Source organism: Phacochoerus africanus, chromosome 8, assembly GCF_016906955.1.
Source record: "Phacochoerus africanus isolate WHEZ1 chromosome 8, ROS_Pafr_v1, whole genome shotgun sequence".
Lineage (NCBI taxonomy): Eukaryota > Metazoa > Chordata > Mammalia > Artiodactyla > Suidae > Phacochoerus > Phacochoerus africanus.
The window spans coordinates 71,829,180-71,853,305 of NC_062551.1; the positions used below are offsets into that span (position 1 = coordinate 71,829,180).

General features: G+C 54.8%; 1 protein-coding gene across 5 annotated transcripts in view; it reads left to right on the forward strand.

The window, feature by feature from the left end:
* The window catches only part of TNFRSF8 (TNF receptor superfamily member 8), a 72,697-nt gene extending 48,571 nt beyond the window's left edge, over nt 1–24,126 (forward strand). For 2 of the 5 annotated variants that reach the window (XR_007136516.1, XR_007136514.1), the window contains exons 9-16: nt 3,704–3,797; nt 4,276–4,409; nt 5,757–5,858; nt 5,994–6,047; nt 11,911–11,936; nt 14,235–14,442; nt 18,934–23,000; nt 23,158–24,125. Coding sequence is in view for 1 of the 5 variants with exons in the window: in XM_047792409.1 (XP_047648365.1) it covers nt 3,704–3,797; nt 4,276–4,409; nt 5,757–5,858; nt 5,994–6,047; nt 11,911–11,936; nt 14,235–14,442; nt 18,934–19,178 (863 nt within the window). In the remaining 4 variants the exon portion in view is untranslated. Of the gene's footprint in view, nt 1–3,703; nt 3,798–4,275; nt 4,410–5,756; nt 5,859–5,993; nt 6,048–11,910; nt 11,937–14,234; nt 14,443–18,933; nt 23,055–23,157 lie in introns of those variants that run through there. The other 3 variants (XR_007136517.1, XR_007136515.1, XM_047792409.1) reach the window with 3 other exon arrangements.

Here is a 24,126-nt window from a genome sequence, read left to right on the forward strand (position 1 = left end):
TTTTCTTTTTTTTTTAAGGGCCGCACCCACAGTATATGGAGGTTCCCAGGCTAGGGGTCAAATCAGAGCTGCAGCTGCCGGCCTACGCCACAGCCACAGCAACACCAGATCCAAGCTGCATCTGTGACCTACACTACAGCTCATCCTTAACCCACTGAGGGAGGCCAGGGATCGAACCCGCATCCTCATGGATACTAGTCTGGTTCTAAATCCACTGAGCCACAACGGGAACTCTAGGGAGCCCTGTTTGCTGGCTGTAGCTCTGACGCTCCGGTTCTCTTCATCTGTAAGAGGAGGTGGCTGGTCAGATCCTCGAAGGCATTGAACTGGTCCTCGAAGGCATTCTGTCTGCTTGGCACACTGACACAGCCTCCCGCCTCTGAGGCAGGTACTCAGTTGAAATGAAAGAATGCTTCCCCGAAGACTTGTATAAGAATATTCAGAGCTGCCCGAGTTAAAATAGCTTCCAGTGGGAGACAAATGTCCTTCCAGTGGTGACCAGATAAATAGGTGAAGGTGCAGCTCTACGATGGAGCCCTACTCAGCAATAAAAAAGAATGAGTTATCCATCCAAGCCACATGAATGACTCTCAGAAACATTGTACTGAGTGGAAGGAGCCAGATGCCAAAGCGTCTGCACTGCACGATTCTATCTAAAGAAGTTCTGGGGCGAACCGACCTACGTGACAGAGAGATGGTCGGGTGCCTGGGTCTGGGGAGGATGGACTGCAGAAGGACAAGCGACCTTGGCAATGTTCTAAATCTCGGGTGGAGTTACAGCCACACGGACGTGCAGTTGTCCCTCAGCATCCGCGGGGGACACCAGAATCCAAGGGTGCTCAGGTCCCTTGTCTGGAGTGGCGCGGCTCAGCCAGCCCTCCGTATCTGCTCATTCTGTACCTGCGGGACAATCAGTCTGCAGTTGGTTGAATCTGAGGATGTCACCTGTGGACAAAGAGGGCTGACTATACACGTTTTTCAAAACTCATCAAACTCTACATTTAGGGGACATTTTCCTCTCCGTAAATTAGGCCTCAGTAAAATTGATTTCAGAAGAAAAGAAATTTAAGAAATGAGGCAGTATTTACATATTAGGAGATGTTTAAATTCATTTGTCTACCTTCCTTTCTTTCTCTCTTTCTTCCTTCCTCTCTCCTTCCCTCCTTGTCTCTCTCCCTTCCTTCCTTTCCTTCCTTCCTTCCTTCCCAGCCCACTCGTGGTATGTGGGCTAGGAGTCAAATTAGAGTTGCAGTAGCTGGCCTACGCCACAGCCACAGCAAAGCTGCAGCTTGAGAACAACATTGGATCCTTAACCCACTGAGCGAGACCAAGGATCGAACCCACATCCTCACAGAGACTATGTCGGGTTCTTAACCTGTCGAGCCACAATGGGAACTCCTGTTTACATTTATGTAATCTGATTTCTCATAAATAAAATCAGGAGGTCTGGGGTCACCAGGCCACCTTTCTACATGGTCCCTGTTGGCTGGACATAAGGAGTAGCCTTTCCACTTTGATGGTTTGAAACCACATCTGATCATCTCAGGCAATTATAGCCGCAGGACTAGGAAACCCTCGCATTAGGAAAACCTCAACATGACAGCGTCCATCGCTCACTCCTCTGTGGGTCAGCCGGGTGGCTCTGCGGTCTTTCCTGGGCTTGGAGGATTTGCTGGCCAAGTACTTCTGGGACCAGCTGGAGCTGGCTGCCCACCCCTGGCACCATCTGCTTATGACAGCAGAAGTACAGAAAGGGGCAGTGGAGATCAGATGCTTCTTGGGCCCGGCCTGGAAACCCACACACTGTCATTTCTCTCCTGTTCCACTGACCAGGCAGGTCACCCAACCTGTTCAGGCATCAGTGCAAGTGGGGGACACACAGACACCTGTCTTGACCTGGAGGGGCTGCAGAGTCACCACGCAAAGGGTGTGGGTGTGGGGCAGGATGCAGCGTTGGGACTGCCATGCGACCTGCCACACGGATCCCATCCCATTGTTGATTAAAACCATCATTTTGGGGAGAAAGATCCAATGTTTCAAAACAGCTTTATTGGGAGTTCCCTGGTGGTCTAGTGGTTAGGGTGCAGCGCTTTCAGCTTTCACTGCGGCAGCCTGGGTTCAATCCCTAGACTGGGAACTGAGATCCCACACCAAGCCGCTGCGCGCAGTGGCCAAGAACAAGAACAAGCAACAGCTTTATTGAGGTGTGATTTACGTACTATAAAATCTACTAGTTTTACATGGACAGTGCAGTGGGGTTTTGTGTTTTTTTTGGCTTTTTATTTATTTATTTGGCTTTTTAGGGCCACACCTATGGCACATGGCATATGGAGGTTCCCAGGCTGGGGGGTGAATCAGAGCTGTAGCCACCGGCCACAGCCACAGTCCCGTGGGATCTGAGCCGCATCTGCGACCTACACCACAGTTCGAGGCAATGCTGGATCCTTAACCCACTAAGTGAGGCCAGGCATCAAACCCACGTCCTCATGGATACGAGGCGGGTTCGTTAACCACTGAGCCATGATGGGAACTCTGGGCGGTTTGGTGATTCTAAAGAAGGGTACGGAGCTGTGAAATTGTCAAGCTCGTGCCACCGCCTAAGAAACCTTGTGCTGGCGAGTTCGTTCATCTCATGCCACCTCCAGGCTGGACAACCACTGATCTACTTTCTGTTTCTCTAGATAGGTGTGTTCTGGGCATTTCTAGAAGATGCGTCCTTCTGTGTCTGGCTCCTTTCTTTCTTTCTTTCTTTCTTTTTTTTTAATGGCTGCACCTGTGGCACATGGAGGTTCCCAGGCCAGGGATCGAACCCATGCCTCCACAGTGACCTGAGCTGCTGTTGTCAGATTCTTAGCCCACTGTGCCACGGGGGGGAACTTCCGTAACATTTCTGAGGTCCACTGATGCTGTCGCCGTATTACTGCTTCCTTCCTTTCCCTGCCAAACTCCAGTGTGCAGACTTACTACGCTTGATCTCTTCACCAGCCAAGGGACATTTGCGTGGTTTCCGCTTCTTTGACTGTGAGGAATGCTGCCAGGACCCATCCCCACCGTCCCCTACTTTCTATTTCCTCTGCTCAGAAATCCCTGCCCTGGAGTTCCCGCTGTGGCAAAGTGGGTTAATGATCCCGCTTGCCTCTGTGGCAGCGCCGGTTCCATCCCTGGCCTGACGCAGTGGGTTAAGGATCCGGTGTTGCTGCGGCTGTGGCATAGGTGGCAGCTCCAGCTCAGATTCAATCCCTGGCCTGGGAACGTCCACATGCCATGGCTGTGGCTGAAAATGCGAAAAGAAAAGAAAAGAAAAGGAACCACCCCCACCCCCCCGGCCCCCGCCCCGCTCCCAGCAACCCTCCTCCTTAAGGAAGCATCTTTGGTCGGATGAGGTCAAGTCCACCATCACAAGGACCCCACTCATGTGACACCTGTGTCACAGCCCCTGAGCTCCCGAGGGTGGGGATCTTGTCTGTTTTGCTCACTGCTCTATCCCAGCTCCCAGAACGGTCCTCAGTACACAGTAGGTGCTCAATAAAGAGCTGTTGTGTGGCAGGAAGGGAGGCGGGAGGACGCACGCACGCGAGGAGACAGAGCCAGGGCATAAGCCTGGGTCTGCAGTGTCCTTTGTGCCCACAATGCTGCCTCCCTTGAAGTCACCAGTCCTGCTGGGCAGGACTCCTTGGCACCAATTCTGACCCACTCCCTGCAGGTACCGCCGAGAGGGACACCACCGACGAGCCACCTCCCCCGGGGACCCACCCTGACTGCAGCACCAACCCAGAGGACATCGGGGCGCCTGCCAGGTGACTCCCTGGCCTCGTCTCTCCATTTGGCCTGTCGTGCCCTGTGTCGGGGGGGCGGGGGAGGCAGCTGGCTGGGGGTGGAGGTGGGGCTTGGGCTGGATCTCTGAGCCAAGCCAAATCATTTTGGAAAATGTGACCCTGGATCTATGCTGGCACCATGAAGTGTCTGGCAGAGACTGTAGGCAGAGGAACTGGGACTCAGGCCTCCTCGCCACAGTCTCTATAGAAAGGGAATTCTCGGAGTTCCCATTGTGGGTCAGGGGGTACCACAAGCTGTGTCATAGGTCTCAGAGGCGGCTCGCCTCTGGTGTTGCGGTGACTGTGGCGTAAGACCCCTAGCCTGGGAACTTCCATAATGCCGAGGGCAAGGCCGTGAAAAAAAAATTTTTTTTTTATTAAAAAAAAGAAGAAAGGGAATTCTCTCGGAACCACACTTCTCTTTTTCCATCTCAATCTCTTCTGGCTCCTCTCCCTGCAGCCCTACCCCCTCCCTGATCTCCTTAGCTGGCAAGAAGAGTGGAGGGGGCATCACCCACGCCTGGGGGGACGCCTCCATCTCAACCAGTGCTCCCATCTCTTTCTCCTCCACTGGGAAGCCCACTCTGGTTCCAGGTAACGCTCACCCCCATGAAGCAGGACTTTCCTCTCCGGGGGCCAGAGGGAGGGAGGGGGCTTCTCACTGGGCATCCACTTGGTTGGGGGGGGGGACACCAAAGTGATGCCAGATCTCTGGCTTCTTGATCTGGGGCTGTGGCTCTGTCACTTGCTAGAGATTATTCCTTAATTTTTGTGAGCAGGGCTTTTATTCACAGCTGCATCCCCATGGCCCATAATTACTACTTAGAAAATAGTTGATGAATGATGTCATGACCTTGAATAGTTCCTACTTCCTTTGAGCCTCAGTTTTCATACCTGTAAAGTTGTAGCAGCGTATTGCACACAGGGGAGTAAGCAGTCCATATGCAGTTAGCTCATCACCCACTCCTGTTTAGACCAGGGCCATGCTTTTTAGTATTTGCAGTTCTAGTTTCAGACACTAGGTGGCAGCAGTTCTCAGACCAGAACCGCGAGCGGCTCAAAGAGGTCCCAGAGTTGACATCTGCAACTAGTTAGAAATGACCCGCCCCGCCCCAGCCTGTCAAATCAGAGTCTGCATTTTAACGTGGTCCCCAGGCGATTCGCATGCACAGGAATGTTTGAGAAGCACTTATCTGGCACTTGCTACTTTTTTTTTTTAACACGGAATTTGGAATTATTAACTATATATTGATTCTCAGAAGTGACCAAGGGGGGAGAATAGGCGAGTTAAGTACTAAGATGTAAAGAAAGACCCTCAGAGAGCAGTGAAGAGGGTGGGCTCTGGAGTCCCCCTGGCCTGGCCTCAGATGTGATTGTTACCCTCTGGGTGACTTTGGGTGTATTAATGTATGTGAATTTCGTTTTCCCTCCTTAGTAGAATGGAGGTGATAATGGCGTGGGGCTGCTGATGTGCCCATTCAGGGAACTCTTGCTGAGCGTGCTTCTGTGCAGAGTCGATGTCATGCCTACCCTCGTGGAGCTTCTGGTCTAGAGGGGAGGCTGGGAGTTTTGCTAGACTCACACCTTCACCCTCTTAAAACCGCTCTGCCTGCCAGTGGCCGGGGGCTGTGCACCATGCATGCCTCCTCCACAGTCCCCAGAGGTTTTTCTTTTGGACCTCAATTCCTTCTTCATTCTGGCTCCTCCATTTCTCACCCTTGAGAAATGATTTGCTCTTCTTTCTGCTCTTGAACCACGTGATGGGCTGCCTGGAGCCCGGCGAGGAAGGACAGTGGAATCTGTGTCCAGGAGAAGGAGGAAGTAGTCTGGGGCAGGGATCGTACTGTGTGGTTGTTGTGCGGTCCCTGGCTTGGTACCATGGTGTAGACTTTGGGGGCCACCAGTGCCAGCGTGAGAGCGCAGGGCTCCTCTGTGTTCCAGGACCTGTGCTCCTCTGGGTGGTCTTGATGCTGGTGGTGGCCGTCAGCTCTGGCTCCTTCCTCCTGTGCCACCGGAGGGCCTGCGGGAAGTGGATTCGGCAGAGTGAGTGGATATGTCCTTGGGGGCCTTGGGGAGGGCAGCGTGCTCTGTGCCAGCCTGGCCTGGGTCCCTTTCCTGCCCCTCCCGCTGAGGCTCTCTGAGCGGGCATCCTTAGCCCTCCTCCCACTGTCATTTCAGAGATCCACCTCTGCTACCCAGCCCAGACCTTCCGGCCCAAGCTGGAGCCTGTGGGTGAGTGTCCGGGGGGCGGGGGGCTACACGCGGTGAGACAGCAGCTCTGGACCCGGGCTTGGAGCTCCCTTGGGGCTCCCTCTGGGTGGATTCTCACAAGCTGCTCCTCCTTTCTGCACAACTTAAGGAGTTATCCGTGATGGGAATATAATGTGGGTGGAAACCGTATGCCATGCCCTGTTCAGCGCTGGATGGAGCACTGGCTTGAAGTGGAAAAATCCATCTCGTCTTTCATTCTTGCCTCTACCGTGCCCTCAGGAGAGTCGTTCCTGATGCCCTCCCGTCCTCTCTTCTCTCCCTCCTCCCCCACCTCCCTTTATTTTTCCCTCCCTTAACCCCCCACCCCCTGCTCCTGCTGGCATCCAAGGGCATAGGGGTCAGGAGGGCAGGCTGTTGGGGCTAGAATCCTGATTCTGCCACATACGTGCTACGTGACCTCGGGTGAGTTACTTAGTTCCTCTGTGTCTCAGTTTCACCATCTGTAAAATGGGGATGGTGGGGCCCAATTCAGAGGGTGGGCGTGTGGGTCTGTGGCGGCGGGACTTTCGAGCACTGCGTGGGGCACCTGCACTTAGTCAGTGCTCAGCGCATAGTGGCTGCTGTTGGCTGACAGGTGGCCTGTGTCTGGGGCCTTTATTCTCCCCAGAGTCCCGGGCCTTCCTGAGTTCGAGGTTGTTCTGCGCTCCTCTCTCTGACCTGGCCAGCCTCGAGGCCACCTCTTCCAGGCAGCCTTCCATGCCCTAGCCATCTGGGCAGCTGACTTCTTCCAGCTCCCCCCCTGCAGAGAGGGGAGGCTTCCCTCTTATTCCCCCCACCCCATGCCAAGTGACTCCTTTACCCTGGGCAGCCTCGTTAAAGGCAGGGAGAGTCTTCTTCCACATGCACTGATTGAGCACCTCCTGTGTACGGGTTGGATCCCAGAGGAAGGATCCAACACAAATGGTCTGAGCTTCCCTTTCTGGTTTCAAGGCAAGCTCCCGTAGAGGGTCTCGCTGCCCCAGGAGCCCCAGGGGAGGTGGGCAGATGCTCTTCACTCCATAAAGAGGAGACAAGACCCTCAGTCTGGCAGCGTGTAGGTGCCCCTGCCAGACTCAGGTGCTGTTCTTGAGATTTTGGGGGGGGGGTCTTATTTGTAGAGACCCAGCCCTGTCCCTTCTTCCTTCCTCCCCCTAAGGGTTGTCCACCACGCAGTGCCCACCTTAGAGCCCAGTGGTCAACTCAGACCTCGCGCTTCTCTGCCCAGACCCCACGGAGAGCCCGGCCGCAGCCCGGCCTCCCACCTGGGCCCCCAAACACAGTCCGCGAGGCATGTTTTGGATTTGATGAGTTTCACAAGCAGGTGCTTGTGCTCCCTTGGCAAAGGGGTGTTTTTGTGTTTTGACAGTTTCAAGCCTTTTTCCATGAGCTGTTAGGCTCAGTGTCTCATTGAAACCCGCGTTTGCTTTCTTGACATTTTTCTAGTATTAGAGTTTCCATTGCTGTCAGTTTATTTTTTTTCTTCAAACCTCCGTGATAGCAGTTTTGTCACATACACAAAAAGAGACAGAAAGAAAGACAAAAGCACCTTCCCTTAAGAAGCCTGACCTACCAGGAACTCAGCCCGGGGCTCAGTGGTGGCCACGCTGTTTGGGGCCCTTTCTGGCCTGCTGGCTTCCAGGGGGTCCGTGGGGGCCTGGTTTTCAGGCCCGAGGGGGAAGGAGGTGATGCAGGGCACAGGATGAGAACAGACTGAGCAGGGTGGATGCAATGGATGCTGGAGAGGTGCAGGAGCCTTTTTTTCATTTGTCTTGTCCTTCCTGTATCCACTAAGTGCTCCCTGGCGGTCCTCTGCTGGGTTCCGAAACTGCCCTTTTTTGGAGTTTCTTGGTGGCTCAGTGGGTTAAGGAGCTGGCGTCATGGATGTGGCTCAGGTCGCTGTAGCTTGGGTTCAATCCCTGGCCCTGGAACCTCTACAGCCTCTAACGTGGCACTAAAAAAAAAAAAAAAAAAAAGAAAGAAGGAAACTGCCCTCCCAAGCTTTCAGACCAGCATCAGTGGCCTGCAGGACTAAAGGCAAACACGATGGAAGGGTTGCCCCAACCCTCTCCGTCCCAGAGCTCCAGGGCCAGGCGAGCAGGTGCCCATGGGGTGCTCACCAGCATCTCTGAATCGATTTGACCTTGTGGTGAGTGTCCTGGGGGGGCAGGCATCTCCAAAGCACCTCCTTGTTCTCAGTTCACTGCTCCCCGCGGCCTCGTGAGGCCCCCAGCATTATCCCCCTTTCACAGATGAGAAAGCGGAGGCCCAGGAAGAGGAAGTAACTTGTTTAAGGCCACTTGGTTAATAAACAGTACAATCAGCCAGGATTGGGGTCTCACCCTTGGCATGAGTGACCTCTGGATGAGGTAATTCTTTGCCGTGGGGGCTGTCCTGTGCCTTAGAGGATGCCGGGCCGTCTCCCTGGTCTCTCGACCCACCTCCCCTCTGTGACCGCCAAAAATGTCTTCAGAGAGTGCCAAATGTCCCCTGGTGAGGGGGGGCAGGGAGCAGGGAGTCACTCCTAGTTGAGAAACACGCACTGAAATTCTTTTAACCCTTCGTCCTAAGGGACACGCACGTCGTTACTTTATCTGTTATTTCAGGCAGGTTTAAGTTGGAAACATTTTTTGTTTTGAAACCATTTCAAACAGAAAAGTCTCAAGTAGGGTACAAAGAACCTATTTTTCCTAAACCATTTGAAAGCGGAGTTACTGACGTCATGCCTTATCATCCCTGAATACTTGATGGTGTGTTTCCCATGAGCTGCATAAAAGCATCGGAATCAGAGAATTCATGTGGATGCGTCACCCCCAGGATTCGCGGACCCGTCTCCAGTGTCTCCATCTGTCCCAGGGGTGTTGTCCACGGCAGAAGAGTGCAGTTCAGAACTTCGGGTTGCATTTGGCTGTCGTCTCTCGTGTCTCCTCCACTCTGGATCACTTCCTCAGGCTTTTTCCTTCTCGGTCATGACCTTGACCGGTCATGTCCTTGCCACTTTGGAAGGTTCCTCCAGTGATTCCGTGGCTGCCCCCAACCTTGGGTTTGCCTGGTGTTTCCTGACACTTGGATTCAGGCTGCATGTCTCCAGCAGAAAGACCCCAGGAGTGAGGCATCGACCCTACCAAGGCAGGCTTTTGTCCCTTTCCTTGATTGGGGAGGTGTCTGCCAGGCTTCTGCACCCCGAAGTCCACTCTCCTCCATGGTCATTGCTAAGTATTTGAGGGGAGGTACTTTGAGGCTCTGTGAATAGCTGGTGCCTCATCAACCTTTCCTTCATTTCTGTATTTATATCCATTGGGACTCATGGGTTCCTATCTTACTCTACAGCCATCTTTTTTTTTTTTTTTTTTTCCGTGTCCATGGTATATGGAATTTCCTGGGTCAGGGATCGAACTCAAGCCACAGCAGTGACAAAGCCAAATCCTTATCCACTAGGCCGCCAGGGAACTCCTACTGCTGCCATGATTTAATCTGATGCTTTAATTGTCCCAGGTGGGCCAGTGGGGGCCCCTTCAAGCTGGCTCCTGTGTCCTTCTGTCCCCATCCTTATCTGTTTGGAGCACTTCTTTTCTCTGCCATGTTCCTAGCTCAGCGTGTATGTCCCTGCCCCATCCCGGATTTGAATCTAGGAGTGTCTGTTGCCAAACCCCTTCCTTGGGTCTGTTCTGCTTCCCAGAGTAGCTGGGACCCCAGGCCAGAGAGGGGATGGAACCAAAAGGGGAGAGCGATGGGGATAGGAGGATGGAGACCCCGGGTCCCAAACCCACAGGCTCGGCTTGAGCACTCTTAGAGCAGCCCTGGGATCCCAGGCACTTATCTCCATGCCTGGGATGCTGGACGCTTTTACGAGAAGACCGTTATTATTCCAAAGAGCGAGCAAACCCATCAATGACAACAGTGGACCGAAGCAACCTTTTTAAGGGAAAAGCACTTACAAAATCTGACCTCTGTACTTGGCATGGTTTGTTTTGGGTCTTTATCAAAGGCCACATACAGGTGGTAACACCACCGAAGGCGGAGCTTGGTACCTTCTGGATGCTGCCTCTTCACCTCGATGTCATTTCGTGCTTGTTTCCAAGAGTCTGCACCAAATGCAGGTTGTCTCCTCGGCGGGAGGGAGTGCCGAGCCCCGGGAGCGTCCAGGGGCCCCCCACGGCCAGGCAGCCTCCTGGCCCCCTTCCCTTTTTAATGTTTTCATTAAAAAAAAAAAAAATCCAAATATACTTCAGTTTTTAGAAAAGTTTTAGACTTACAGAAAATTCGAAGTTAGAGTTTCCATAGAGCCCACGCCGTTTCCTATCTTATGAACATCTTACCTTAGTGCAGTGCGTTTGTCACAGTGAACGAACCGATACTGATCCGTTACTGCAAACTAGAGCCCATCCTCTGTTCCGTTTACTTGGTGTTGCCCAGGGTCCTTCGGCTGCTCCAGGATCCCCCCCAGGACACTGCGTTGCATTTAATTTAACAGGCCGACCTCTCGTGTTGGCCCGTGACAGTTTCTAGCTTTTTCCCTGCTTTGATGACCTTGGCGGTTTTGAGGGGGCGCTGGAACGTTATGGTGTGGGGGGCCCTGCTGTTGGAATCAGTCTAGTGTTTGTCTCCGGATCAGATGGTGGGTCTGAGGGAGGAAGACCACCCAAGTTCAGGGTCATTCTCATCCCTGTAAATCAAGAGGCCCTGCTCTCCACTCCAATGGAGCCCTGGGCACCTCTACTTTTGAGATATCATTTAATCTCCATAAAAAACCCTCCAAAGTGGGCGCGATCTGGACTTCGCATTGCGGCACAACGGGACCAGTGGCCTCTCTGCAGCACCAGGATGCAGGTTCAATCCCTGGCCTGCCACCGTGGGTCAAAGGAGCCAGTGTTGCCAAAGCTGCAGTGTAGATTGTACCTGTGGCTCGGATCTGATCCCTGGCCTGGGAACTCCACGTGCTGGGGGAGGGGGCAAAAAAAAAAAAAAAAAAAAAAAGAAGGTGCAGGAATCGGCATGATCTGCCCCCTTTTCCAGATGAGAGAACTAGAGCTGGGTGAGGTGAAGGCCCATTGTGCTGGGCCTGCACAGCTGCTTCATTGTTTGGCTTCATTGTTTGGCCTCTGGCTTGTTTTCAGTTATTTGGTGATTATAAATCCGCCGCTGTGAACAGCCTCGTTGCTCTCTGTCGGGTTATTTCCTAAGGGTGTGTCCCCGAAGAGGGAGGACTGGGTGAAAGTATATGGAGCTCTCATTGCCAGATGGCTCTTGAGAAAGAGGGAACCAATTTCTGGGGCAGGAGCAGCTGTGTTCCTGTTTACACGTGTCCTCTCCAGGATTGCATTTTATCATTCATATTTATTTTGTCTTGTTAACTCTGTCGCATATGTCCCTCTAATGACTTGCTGCCAAATCATAGTTGGCTGTTTGCAAAACTCAAAATCACCCTCAATGGACAAAGATTTGGCTCCACCGCCATCATTTAAAAGAATGGGTCTCTGGCTGGGAGAGCATTTCTCATAGAAGCGGGGCTTGGGCAATGGACAGGGGCCGTCCTGTGGGAGGGAGCCACCGCCTCCCAAGGTGACCGCTCTGCTGGGACTAGCCGTTACCAGACTTGTAACCTCAAGAGCCAAGAATTGTGTCCTTTTACAAATGTGCTGCTTTTGACTGTTATTCTGATCCATTTCCCCTTTAAGGCAAATGACCTGCTGATGGTCATTTCAAAGGTACATGTAAGGGTGTCCCCTGCACTGACTCATGTCCCCACAGCAGGTGGAGGGTGCAGTTGCCCACAGGTGGGGGCAGGCAAGGCCAGGCAGCTGCCAGACCCGTCTTGGTGACATCGCTGCTCTTTTTGTCTTTGCAGATTCCAGGCCTGGGAAGACTCTGACCGTAAGTAGCCCCTCCCCACCAGCTTGTGCCCCTAAACCCGACTCCTTTCCTAGCATGCCCACTGGTTCTGAGAGCTCCCTCCTTCCCGTGGCCCAGATGCAGAGTCCCCTGCAAGTTCAGGCCGGGTCTGCCCCACGCAGGGAGGGCTGAGCACTGCGGGGCTTCGGCCCCACCCCCACAGCAGCCTCGGCTCCTGGCTCATCCCGCTGGGGACTTCCAGCAGGGCTCGCCAGACAGCGGATTTGGTTTTGGCTGCTTTGGGTGCCAGGTGTGGTCTGAGGATGGGCTGTGTTTAATTTCCCCCTTTCTCCCTCGCTCCTCCGTGAGTCTCGCTCGTCCTCAAGCCTGGGATGTCAAAATCAGTAGCCCAAACTTCTGAACTTGAGCTGTCACGTGTGGAGCACTTCCCATGAACTTGGCACCAGGCTTTGGGCTTCCTCGAAACTCTCTCGGTTGGTCCTTAGGACACGCGGAGGCTGGCCCTGTTGTCCCGTCGCCTAGAGGAGGAAACGGGGGCCCAGACAGGCAAGGTGGTTCCAGAGTCGGAAAGTAGATTAACTAGGATTTGAGGTCTGGTTTCTGTGACTCCAAGGCCGGGGCTCTGAACTGTTACGATGAGCTGCCTCCAAGTCAGACCATCCTCACCTGCCTCTGATGAAGGGCTCGCTGTGCGCAGGTGCTGGGCCGCAGGCTTCGTGTAGGTTACGGCTGATCCTGGGATGGGGCTAGGGTTGGGGGCAGGATGGAGCTCCCCATACAGTTGAGTCTCAGGTGTGTATGGTTCACCCACTTTTTTTTTTTCCCCAGTTATCAATTCTTCCTTACTTGTATTTATTCTTTCTTTTTTCTTTTGTCTTTTTAGGGCCGCACCCGTGGCATGTGGAGATTCCCAGGCTAGCCACTGAATCAGAGCTGCAGCTGTGACCTACACCACAGCCACAGCAGCACCACAACTGAGCCGCGTCTTTGACCTACACCACAGATCATGGCCATGCTGGATCCTTAACCCCACTGAGTGGGGCCAGGGATTGAGCCCACATCCTGGTGGATCCTAGTTGGATTCGTTAACCACTGAGCCACGATAGGAACTCCCTTCCTTACTTTCTTTTAACTCAAACATTCACACATGAGAAAGGTTTCCACCCTTTATCTTTAAACATAATAGAGGGAAACACAATTCAAGTTCATTTTCAAATCATGGGCGATCACATTCAAACATGCTTGGGTCAGACAAGTTGCTGTTGCAATACTGAGAAATTTCATGAAAAAAGTATTTAACAACTTGTAAGATAAATATCTTTTGGCCACATGGGCCAACACAGTAATAGTAACTTGTTTAAGACTGCCATCTTTTTCTAGTATCTATGAGGCTGAGGGTTCGATCCCTGGCCTCGCTCAGTGGGTTAAGGATCCGGCGTTGCCGTGAGCTATGGGGTAGGTCGCAGATGCAGCTTGGATCCCGCGTTGCTGCGGCTGTGATGTAGGCCAGCGGCTGCAGCTCCTATTGGACCCCTCGCCTGGGAACCTCCACAGGCCACGGGTGTGGCCCTAAAAAGACAAAAAGATAACTAATAATGAAAAAAAGATTGCTGTCTTTTGGACTTCAAATCATTTTAGAAGAGTATTGAGGATGATGTAGCTATGCTTTCTGAATTGCACAAACGCATCTGTTTTAAAGGCTGAAGGTCAGTGGTATTTACTTTGGAACTTTTCATGAGACCGCTTCTTAGCCCGAAGTAAAAACCAAAACCAACAGAAGTCATTGCTCTTTTTCGAACACATGAGGGCGATCACAGCAGATGGCTGTCCCAGGAGGTCAGGGCTGGGGACCCGGGGTGGGCCTGGAGCGGACACTTGTACACCAGGCGTGACATGTGGATTCTGAAGCGAGATGCCCGGGTTCAAGTACTGGCCTGGACATTTATGAAGTTACTTGACTCCTCTGTGCCTCAGTTTCCTGATCTGGAAAGTGGGGCAAGTGCTCCTCTTAGCCACCTGGCAGGCTGGTTGTCGGGATTATGGTGTATCAAGGGCCACACACTGGGTAAGTAAGCTTCGTATGCAATGAACTATTGTTACTTAGTTCAGGATAGAAGCAACACGGCTTCACGGGGTCACCACACACAGGAAGGGCAGACTATCTAGGCTGAGAAGCCCACAGTCACGTGTGACGGCTGTAAAGCAGAAAGGGAGACGCACGGGGGTCACTAGGGAGAGGAAGACCCAGGGGTTCCCCAGCTCAGAGACTGGAGGAGGCGGGGGCGGCCGGCATCAGCACTGCCTCCTCTGTGCCCACAGCAGGTGACCAGGAGCATATCCGTGGCAGAGCCGGGCACAGAGGAGCTGGGCTTAATGAGCCCCCCGGCTGTGAAGACCTGGCCCAGCAATGGGGGAGCCTGCCTGGAGAGCCTGCGGCTGCTGGAGGCCAGCCCGGCCAGCACCCCCCCGACCCCCACTGACCTTCCTGAGCTCCGAGGGACCACGGAGCACACCAACAACAGGATTGGTGAGTCGGCCTGGCTGAGGGTCCTGGGGTGCTCAGGAAGTGGGAGAGGTGGGCCCTGCGGACCCAAGGGGAGCCAGAGACCCTGGGACGGAAGGCCCTGCAAGGAGGAGGCGTGGGTTCCCGCACCTGCCCTCATATGTAGGAGATGCTTTCTGAGACGGAGTTGAATTCTCAGGGGTACCGTGCAGCTGGCTCCACCTCTTCATCCCAATTCAAATTTCTGTAAAATAGGTACAGCGGGAGCCCTGACCTCACAGGGCTGTTGTGAGAATTCATGAACCGATGGACATGAAATTGTCCTGGTGGGCGGGGGGATGGGTCCCCCAGCCTGCTGCCTGCTGTCATTAGAGGCAGCATGAACCCCAGCCCCCTGCAAAGAGCCCCTGAGGGGGAGGGAAGGAGATGCCAGGGTCGCAAGAGCTGGGGCTTGGCTGGCACATTCGGGTACTGCGAACATGTCCCCTTTCATCACACAGCCCTCCGAGGAGGGGTCTTTCCCTCCTTTGCACAGCCTGGCAAACAGCGTGGGAGTTCCCTGGCAGTCTAGTGGTTAGGATTTGGTGCTTTCACTGCAGTGGCCTGGGTTCAGTCCCTGTCCTGGGAACTGAAATCCCATATCAAACAGCGGCATGTCTCGGCCAAAAATAAATAAATTTTAAAAGTAAAATATTAAAAAACAAAAAAAAGAAATTTCCTTGTGGTGCAGCAGGTTAAGGATCCGGTGTTGTCACTGCAGTGGCTCAGATCTCTGCTGTGGCAAAGGGTTTGACCCCTGGCCCAGGAACTTTCACATGCCATGGGCATGGCAAAAAAAAAAAAAAAATCCACCCCCTAAAATAAATAAATTAATCTAAAATTTTAAAAAAGCAAGTGGGGGAAGAAGAAAAAAAAGAAACAACCAGTCAGAGGGGAGCAGTGATTTTCCGTGTCACACAGCTACTAAGTGCCAGGTGCAGAAACTCGACCCTGTATCTGTGGGCTCTGAGACCCTGGGTTTGTCCGCACCGGCCCCCAGCTGCAGAGCTACCCCAGACTGCAGCCACCCTCCCTCCAGGACAAACCTGTTCCCACAGGTCTCCCTGCCTCCTCTCCTTCTTTCCACCTGGAGTGCATGTTGGAATGTTTCTAGCAAAATGTATTTGTGTCCATCTTTACACCCCTGCGAAGCCCTCCAGGGGCTCCCCGTGACCTTCAGGGTGCATCCCAGGCTTCTTCTGTCAGCCTTGGAGGCTGGCCACAAGCTGCCTCTTCCCCACCAGGCTGCCTCCCGACCCCACGGGTCTGCTCCTCCTGCTCAGTTTCCTAATTTCCCAGTTTCCTCTCTCACTTCTAAGCTTCTCTGTGGGAGCTGCTTCCTCACCTGAAATGGCCAACTCCATCTCCTTGAATCGAGTTAATTCTTGATGTCCTGAGAACCCTGCATATTTGCCGCCTCCTCCAGGAAGCCTTCCCTGCCCTTTCTTCTCCTGTCCAGAAGACATCTCTCTGCTGGTCTCCCCCAGACCCTGGGTCTCTCCACCTCGTGTCCTCAGCACTGAGCAGTGTGACTGTCTCCGCAGCCCCCTTCCGCGTCCCCCCATCACCAGGAGCAGGACCTCGGGGGGCTTCATCTCTGCCTTCTCTTGAGGGTTAACCATCACTGAGAGAATACCAGGGAGGCATTTGTGATAGTCCTGTGCATTTCTGTGGCAGGCCTGGGGGGATGGAACTCTTTGGGGCAGAGACCTTAGCACAAAAATGACACTTTTGGAATTGTAGCTTCCAGGATGTTTTATTGGAAAAGAATGTGTTTGGGGGAAATACCGCTGAAGGCATCTCCTGCGGATTTCCGGAGAAGTCCTCATTTGAACGTTTGGGTCCATGCTGAGTGCAGTGCCTGGAACCGCAGGGCTGGGGCTCTGGGGGTGTTGGAGGGGGAGTGGGGGGAGGCACAGGCTCCCAGGTGGGCTGGGGCTGGGGCGCTGGCAGCCTGGCCTGTAAGCCTTGCTGGTGAGTTGGTGAGTAGGGGGGTGGGGAGGGAAGGCCTGGAGGGTTCTCTTGGGACCTCCAAGAGAGGGTGAGCCCTTGGTCCGGATACCTCGTCCAGCTCCCAAGGGAACTGGAGCCTCCCCTTTCTCCCCTCACGCCCCAACCTTGGGGCACCAGGCAGGGGTGCCCCTCCCCCTCCCCCTCCCGGACAACTTCCTTGGATTCTGAGCCCTGGGTGGGGCAGGAAGTTTAAGCAGCTTTTGGAAGACCCTCCCCCTCCCAACTGGGTGGGGTGGGGGGGTGGGGGCAGCTCTGTGATGGGGGACAGAGCCCCAGGAATCAGGACCTGAGGGATGGGAAGGGACAATAGCCTTGTCCCCAGCTTTGGCTTCTTCTGCCTGGGCAAACCCACCCTGCTTCTGTGACACTACCCCCCTGCCTGGCTCCTCTCTGTCCGTGGGTCTGTCCGTCTGTCTGTCATCTCCTCAAGCCATCTCTGGCCTCCTTTGTGTTGTCTTTCACACAAAGGGAGCCCCCCTCTCCTCCCTCACTACCACTGGTTCCCATCTTCTGCCAGCCCTTCTGCCAGCTTCCAGGGCCAGGGACCTGCAGGCCTTGATGGAGGGTGTGGCTCGAGGCCATGCTTTCTCTCTTGGGGTGCAGGGGGGCTCCCAGCCCAGGGCTTGTTTCCCACTTGTAGCCTCCCTTCTTATTCTTGCTGCTATTTTGAACGCTTCTCTCTTTCCTGAAGGTATCAAAAAGCAAACATTCTGCAATGAGATTGAGGGTACAGGGGCCCCAAGAGTTTCTTGTGGGGGGGGTTCCTCAATAAGAAGGGTGTGGCAGAGAAGCGGGGATCCCGAGCTCCCTGCCCCACCCTGGTTCTCAAGTTCCCTCTTGAGCTTCCCCATTCAGAGTCCAGAGAGGGTTCCAGGGCTGGGCAGCTGGGAGCTGGCACCCTGCCCTGAGCTCAAGGCCCTCAGAAGCTGGGCCACTGGTGTTTGGAGTCAGCTGACCTGGGTGAAGGCCAGGGTCTGCACTTCCAGCTTCTTGGGCAGCTTCCTTAGCTCCTCTGGGCAGCAGGTTGTCAGAGGACCAGGAGGGGTCGTCCCTCTAAAGCACTGGGCTGGGGGTTCCCGTTGTGGTTCAGCAGTAACGAATCCCACTAGTATCCATGAGGACACGGGTTTGATCCCTGGCCTTGCTCGGTGGGTTGAGGATCCAGCATTGCTGTGAGCTGTGGTGTAGGTCACAGATGGGGCTTGGGCCCCATGTTGCTGTGGCTGTGGTGTAGGCTGGCAGCTGTAGCTCCGATTAGACCCCTAGCCTGGGAACCTCCATACGCTGAGGATGCGGCCCTAAAAATCTAAATAAATAAATGAATAAAGGGCTGGGCTGGTTATTCCCCCAAGCGATGCACACCAGCAGCCCTCCTACGGGCTAGGCTGGCACAGAGCAACATGCAATAAACCCCAGAATATACTGGCCTCTGCACCGCTGTCCAGATCACAGGCTCTTATTGATGATTCGCTGGGTTGGGGTTTCTATAGGGTGGGACCCTCCATCTGGAGTGCACTGTACAGGTTCCTGGGACTTGGACCTTTCAGTACCAAAGTCAGGAGCCTCTCAGGCAAACGGGGACATGTAGACCCCCCAGGTTTCTGCTTTAGGCACGTGGATAGGAGCTGAAGGGCAGCCCGGCAGGGTGGAGTTTCTCCTGGGATTTCTGCTAACTAACCTGGTGACCTTGGGCAGGTCATTTAATGTCTCAGGGCTTTGGGTACTTTCTCTGTAAATGGGAAGAATAATAGACTATCTAGGAGTTCCCCTTGTGGCTCAGTGTGTTAAGAACCTGACTAGGATCCATGAGGATGTGAGTTCGATCCCTGGCCTCGCTCAATGGGTTAAGGATCTGGCATTGCTGTGAGCTGTGGTGTGTGTCGCAGACGTGGCTCAGATCCGGCGTGGCTGTAGCTGTGGTGTAGGCCGGTGGCTGTAGCTCCGATGTGACCCCTAGCCTGGGAACCTCCACATGCCGCTGGTGCGGCCCTAAAAAGAAAAGAAAGGAAAAAAAAAAAAAAAAAAGACTATGTACCTTGCAGAAATGATGTGAGAATTTGAGAGCTAAATGTGGAAAGCACTGGGCACGGGCTAAACTCACTGGCACCTCTGGTGCCAACGCCACCCCTGCTTTCTCCCCACAGCCTTTTGCTTTCCCTCCTAACCCTGATCTCGCCTCGCCTGCCCCATCCCTGCAGAAGTGTCGGGAACATCCCAAGCACCTGCTACCTATGGGCCGGTCCTTAACTCCTCAGCACACAGTTCCCGGTTGTTTTATCTCCTTGGAGACTCTGGACACCTGTAAAATCGGTCGGGCTTACTGTGTCTCAGAGGCCGTGCCACCTGCCACCTGAAGCCACACAGCAGGAGTGGCAGAGCTGGGACTGGGACCCGCCTCTGCCTCCCTGCTTCCATCAGCTGGGGCTCTGGTCCCCTTACCGCCCCCACCCGTTTGTCTTACAGAGCACATTTACATCATGAAGGCCGACACCGTGATTGTGGGGTCCGTGAAGGCCGAGGTGCCTGAGGGCCAGGGCCTGGCGGGGCCGGCGGGGCCCGAGTTCGAGGAGGCTCTGGAGGTGGACCACGCCCCCCACTACCCGGAGCAGGAGACGGAGCCGCCTCTGGGCAGCTGCAGGGACGTCATGTTCTCGGTGGAGGAAGAAGGCAAGGAGGATTCCTTGCCCACGACCGACTCTGGGAAATGAGGCCTGGCCCAGGCTGGGGCGCAGAGGGCCGCTGGGAGCCTTGGGGAGGCAAGGGTGGCGCTGGTGGCACCAGGCTGGTGGCAGAGGTCTGTCTGGCCTGAACTGAGGTTCCTGCATCTGGTGGATCCAGCCTGTCAGTGCAGGAGGTTCTCGTGGTCCGTACTTGCCTCCTTGGGGAGCCTGGGCCTGTGCAGCAGAGACAGCTAAGGGGCAACAGATGGCGGGCAGGGCCTGGGCACCCTGCCTCCTGCCACTGCCAAGATGCTCCAGAGCCCTGGGTGTCAGACACACACAGTAGAGCAGAGGCAGCGGCCATGAAGCTCCTACCTCCATGCCCTCTCCTGTCACCCCGGCCTCGGGAGCAATGCCCACCGAGCCTCGCTGCCATGCCAGCTGCCCCCAGTTCTTGTGACGTGGCCCCTGCGGGCACTGAGCCAGCCCCTGTGGTTGTTCTCCTGAGTCAAAAAGAAAGTCAAGAGATGGTTGTCGTCCTTTCCCCCTTCTTGGCTGCAGCCACAACACAGTACTCTGAGCCCACGGGAGCCCCCCAGCCTGGCCAGCCCTGCCTGGGCTGCTGGGACCACCCCCCCCACACACACTCCACGGTGGGCCCAGGGCCTTGGATCCCTGACCCTGCAGCAGGAGGAGGTGTCTCAGGACCCAGGTATCAGCAGACTCTCAGCATCAGAGCTCCTCCCGCCGGAGACCCCGCCCACCCAGTGCTACCCAGAAAGGCCTGCCTGGCTTCAACTGAGGCTTCCTCCCTGCACGGACCAGGGGAACCGTGGGCCCTTCTTGGGTCCTTGACTGCTTCGTAGGCACCATGGGCTCCATCCTGGGCAACGAAGAAGATGCCTCTTCCCCAGATCGGCCACGTGCACAGGCCCCAGTGGCTCCAGCCGCTAAGCACCCCCAATTGGGATGTGGGTTTCAAAAAAAATGGTGTCATGTCACCCAGACATTCTGTTGGAAAAGAAAGAGCATTTAGTAGTTCAATCTGGACTTGAGGATTTTTGCATTCCACACCAAGGAGTCAAGCCCCCTGACGTGGATCTGCTTCCTCATCTCCCCAGGGCTTCCAGACTCAGGTCCGCTAACAAGTGGTCTTGGAAAGTCTGTGGCCCCGGGGCACTGAGTCGCTGCTGGAATTACCCGCTGGAAGCCAAGCCCGAGAAAGCTGCTGTTTACCCACCAGCCTGCTCACTCGCTGGAGGAAGTTGAGGCTGGGTCAGGAATCACAAGGGTAGTTTCTGAAACCACTCAGATGTTTTGGGGAAAGTTGGAGAGAGGCTGGACGCCAAGAGAGATGGTTTACACAGAACCTGAAGTTTATGTGCCACGGATAATATTTGCCAAAATGCCCTGGGCGAGGGCAGTTCAGAGGCTCTGCTCCTTCCTGCCACCCCCGAGCCCCTGTGAAGGGCTCTGCAGCCGTAACTTGAGGATGTTGGCATGTGGTTAATGGATTGAAGGGTTCCCTCACCCAAGGGCCCTTCACAAAACTTTGATCCTTTAAAAATTCATAAAGTCCCTTAAAAACCAATCATAAGAGAGTTCCCACTGCGGCTCTGCAGGTTAAGGATGCGATGTTGTCTCCGTGAAGATGTGATTTTGATTCCTGGCCTCCCTCAGTGGGTTCTGGATCTGGCATTGCTGTGGCTATGGTGTAGGCCAGCAGCTGCAGCTCCAGTTGGACCCCTAGCCCCCAAATAGTTTCCACATGCCTCAGATGCGGTTGTAAAAGAAAAAAAAGAAGAAGAAGAAAAAAACAAAAAACCAATTGTAAGGCTCCAGGATATTCTCCTGCCAGAGACTGGGAGTATTTGGAGTGTCAGTAGGTATCTGAAAAGTCGTTCTCCCTCCAGGACGGAGTCCCCCCTTTACCTCTCTGCTCCAGATACCTGGGCCACCAGCCTCTGGGTCAGGGAGCCCCCCACATGCTGGGACAGCCTTTCCTCCTAGAGGCCCCTCCCTGGGGATGGAGGCAGAGCCTTCCTCTCTGTGACTCCCACTCCCTGTTGGGTCCTTGGCAGAGGTGTAGAGCAACAGGCTTTTGCCCTAAGGCTCCCTTTGCGGATGGCCAGGCGGGATCCCTGGTCCCCTCCAGGCCTTCTTCCCGCTGAGCTGGGCCCAGTAGTCCCACAGCTTGGGGAAAGGGAGTCCCAAAGTAGCGGTGTGAATGCCCCAGCCTTGGCGGGGGGAGAGCCCAGAGAGGACCAGGGATAAATGTGACCCTTGGGCTTTGAGCCAGAGCTGGCAGGGGCCCAGCTGCCTCCCTGATCACAGCTCAGGGGCGTTGTGGGGCCTGTTCCCCTCCACAGGCAGCCCCCTCTGACTGTGGCTCCCCCTGGGGAATGGAGGAAGGCGGCCTCCCTCCGCCTCTCCCTCAGGACTCCGGCGGGGCCTGGATCTCACAGTTCAGCCCGGCTGGTCACGTGGTCCATCCAAGTGCCAGGGTGAAGCTCCCTCCCCTGCCCAGTCATGAGGGGCCCCTCCTTAGCCCCTGGCTGTTTTGATGTCCAGATGGGCAGACGGACGTGGCCCCTGCTGCCCCGGAGTAGCAGTTCCCAGGCTGCAAGGAACCCGCCCACACGTGCACACACGTCTCCCTCAACAGTAAGTGACAGTAAGTGATTAGTGTCTTGCGGAAGCTGTTGCGCTCAAAGAGAGTCCGCTGTTTCCCAAGGCAGCCTTGTATGTCATAAGCTATGCTGGCTTCTTAGAATCTCTCAGGCCAGGGCTGGTCCTTAGGACAAGAGCCTGACTGTGCATAGCATCCTTTGCTGTGTCCTGCTTACCCTGGCCATGAGAACCTGCGATGGTGCCTCCAGCATCTCTGTCCCACCATCACCGGGACCTGCTTTGTGGGGCTGAACAGAAGAGAGAATCTGTGCGGAGAGGAGAGGCAGCTCTCTGGCCGCCCTTTCTTGGGTGCCTTCTCTTCTCCAGCGCCTCCTTGATCCTCCTGCCCTCTCACGTGGAACTGTGGAATCGTGGGGCAAGTGCAGGGTGGGAGGTGCTGGGGCCAGGATGGGTGAGAAGAGGGATTCACAGGCGGGGCCCGAGAAAAACGCTTTACTGTGTCAGTACCCCTGACTGGAAGCCAAGGGGAGAATATCAAAAGCTTCAAGGACAGCTCCTTGGGCCTGGGGAGAAGCCGGCCCAGCACCCCCTCAAGCTCCTGCACCCTCCCCGGGACCACATAATTGGGTCAGTGAACAAACTCATTCCTGGGTCGGCTCGTGCCCTGTGCTACCAGAAGGCTCAATCCGGGGTCCGTGATAGAGTCCAGAGGGCAGGGCCACGTCTAGCCAGGTAGTCAGGGAGGGCTTCTCGGAGGAGGTGGCCTTCGAAAGCTCCACCTGAGCCACATGACAAGTGGGCCTGCAAGCCTCCTGAGAAGGCAGGGGGGCGGTAATGCAAAGGCCCTAAGGTGGGGACCCTCCTGCCCAGAGGTTCGGGAAGCTCACCTCCAGGTGGGGGCACAGCGATCAATCGGGGTGGGGAGGAGGCGGAGGGCTCGGCGGGGCCATTGTGTAGCGCTTCGATCTTATCATCAATATCCTGAGACCATGTCTACATTTATTTCTATTTTCCTCCTCTCAGAACAATAAACATCCTGGTATTATCTCTGCAGTGTGTGTGAAAAGCAACGCCGGGAAGGAAAGGTTGTTCAGTTCTTCAGAGGGAAGCTGGGGAGAGGCAGCGCTCGCTGGTGGCCAGGAAGCAATTGGATGTGTTTTCTCAGAAAGGGCAGAGAACACGACTCCACACGCTCCTGTTTACCATCGCAGCCCTGGGCCCCTGATGCCACTGCAGCGGGTGAGAAGCCAGTTGGTCCAGGTTCCTCTTTCTCTGGGTGTCTTCCAGGAGAGTAAAAACCAAACCAAGAGGTCCTGGGGACCCAGCTGGAGGCGGTTGTGTTGTGGGGGGGAGTGTGGGGGCATCTCGTCATCCAGGCCCGTTCTTTCCTCCCCAGTCCTCTAGCGCCTGCCTCGGTTCCATGTCATCTTCCCTGGCGTCTGGAGATGGGCCCTTCTGGGTGCAACCTCCAGCCCAAAGCACTTCCCCGCTACGTGGCCTCAAGCGAAGCCCTCAGGTGCTTTCAGCCTTGGTTTTTGAATCTGCAAAACGGACATCATAATTTTCTTCCGAGATGCTTGGGAGGCTCAGCAGGGAGGCAGGTAAAGGGCTTGGCCTGATGCTGGACGGATCTCCTATTCAGGAAAGAACATTCATGGGATGCAATGTTGCATGGACTTTAGCGATTGCCCAAGCCTGTCTGCAGTCTTTGGGCTTCACGATAATCACTAAATGTAAAGAGGCTGAGGATCAGTCAGCACTGCCTTTATGACTTGTGGCTCAGAAAGGTAAAGCAACCCGCCCACTGTCACACAGCCAGGAAGAGCCAGAACTAGAGTTCAACCCCCCAACGCTGACTCAGAAGCCCCGACCCCCACCCCCTGCCCTCACAGCCGGGCTGCCTCTGTGGTTGGGGCCGTGTTTACATCGCAGCTATCTGTTATCATGTGGCATCAGGCCCTTTGGACCAGCTTCCTTTAGGCAGGGGGTCAATTTTATGCCTCTTTTATGGGGAGGCAGTGTCAGTAGCGAGAAGCTGGATAAGCCTGTCTGAGATCAAGGGGTATTTCTGGTTCCTCTGACCAGAGAGAGGGGACAGAGCTGACCCAATGAGAGCCTTGTTCCCTGAAGCTGCTTTCCTTAAAAGCGATCTGATCCTGAGGTCAGGATTGACGCAGGGCTTGCGGGGGCAGTCAGGACAGAGAGCCCATCCTGGAGAGCTGTACACTTGGACTCTTCCCCACTTTCAGTAACCCCGTGTATTTGGCTCTCTGCCCCATCCTAGGATCCCGGGAATGAAGATGGACGGGTCAAGAACAGGCCTCCCTGAAGCTCCCGTCATGACTCAGTGGTTAACGAACCCAAC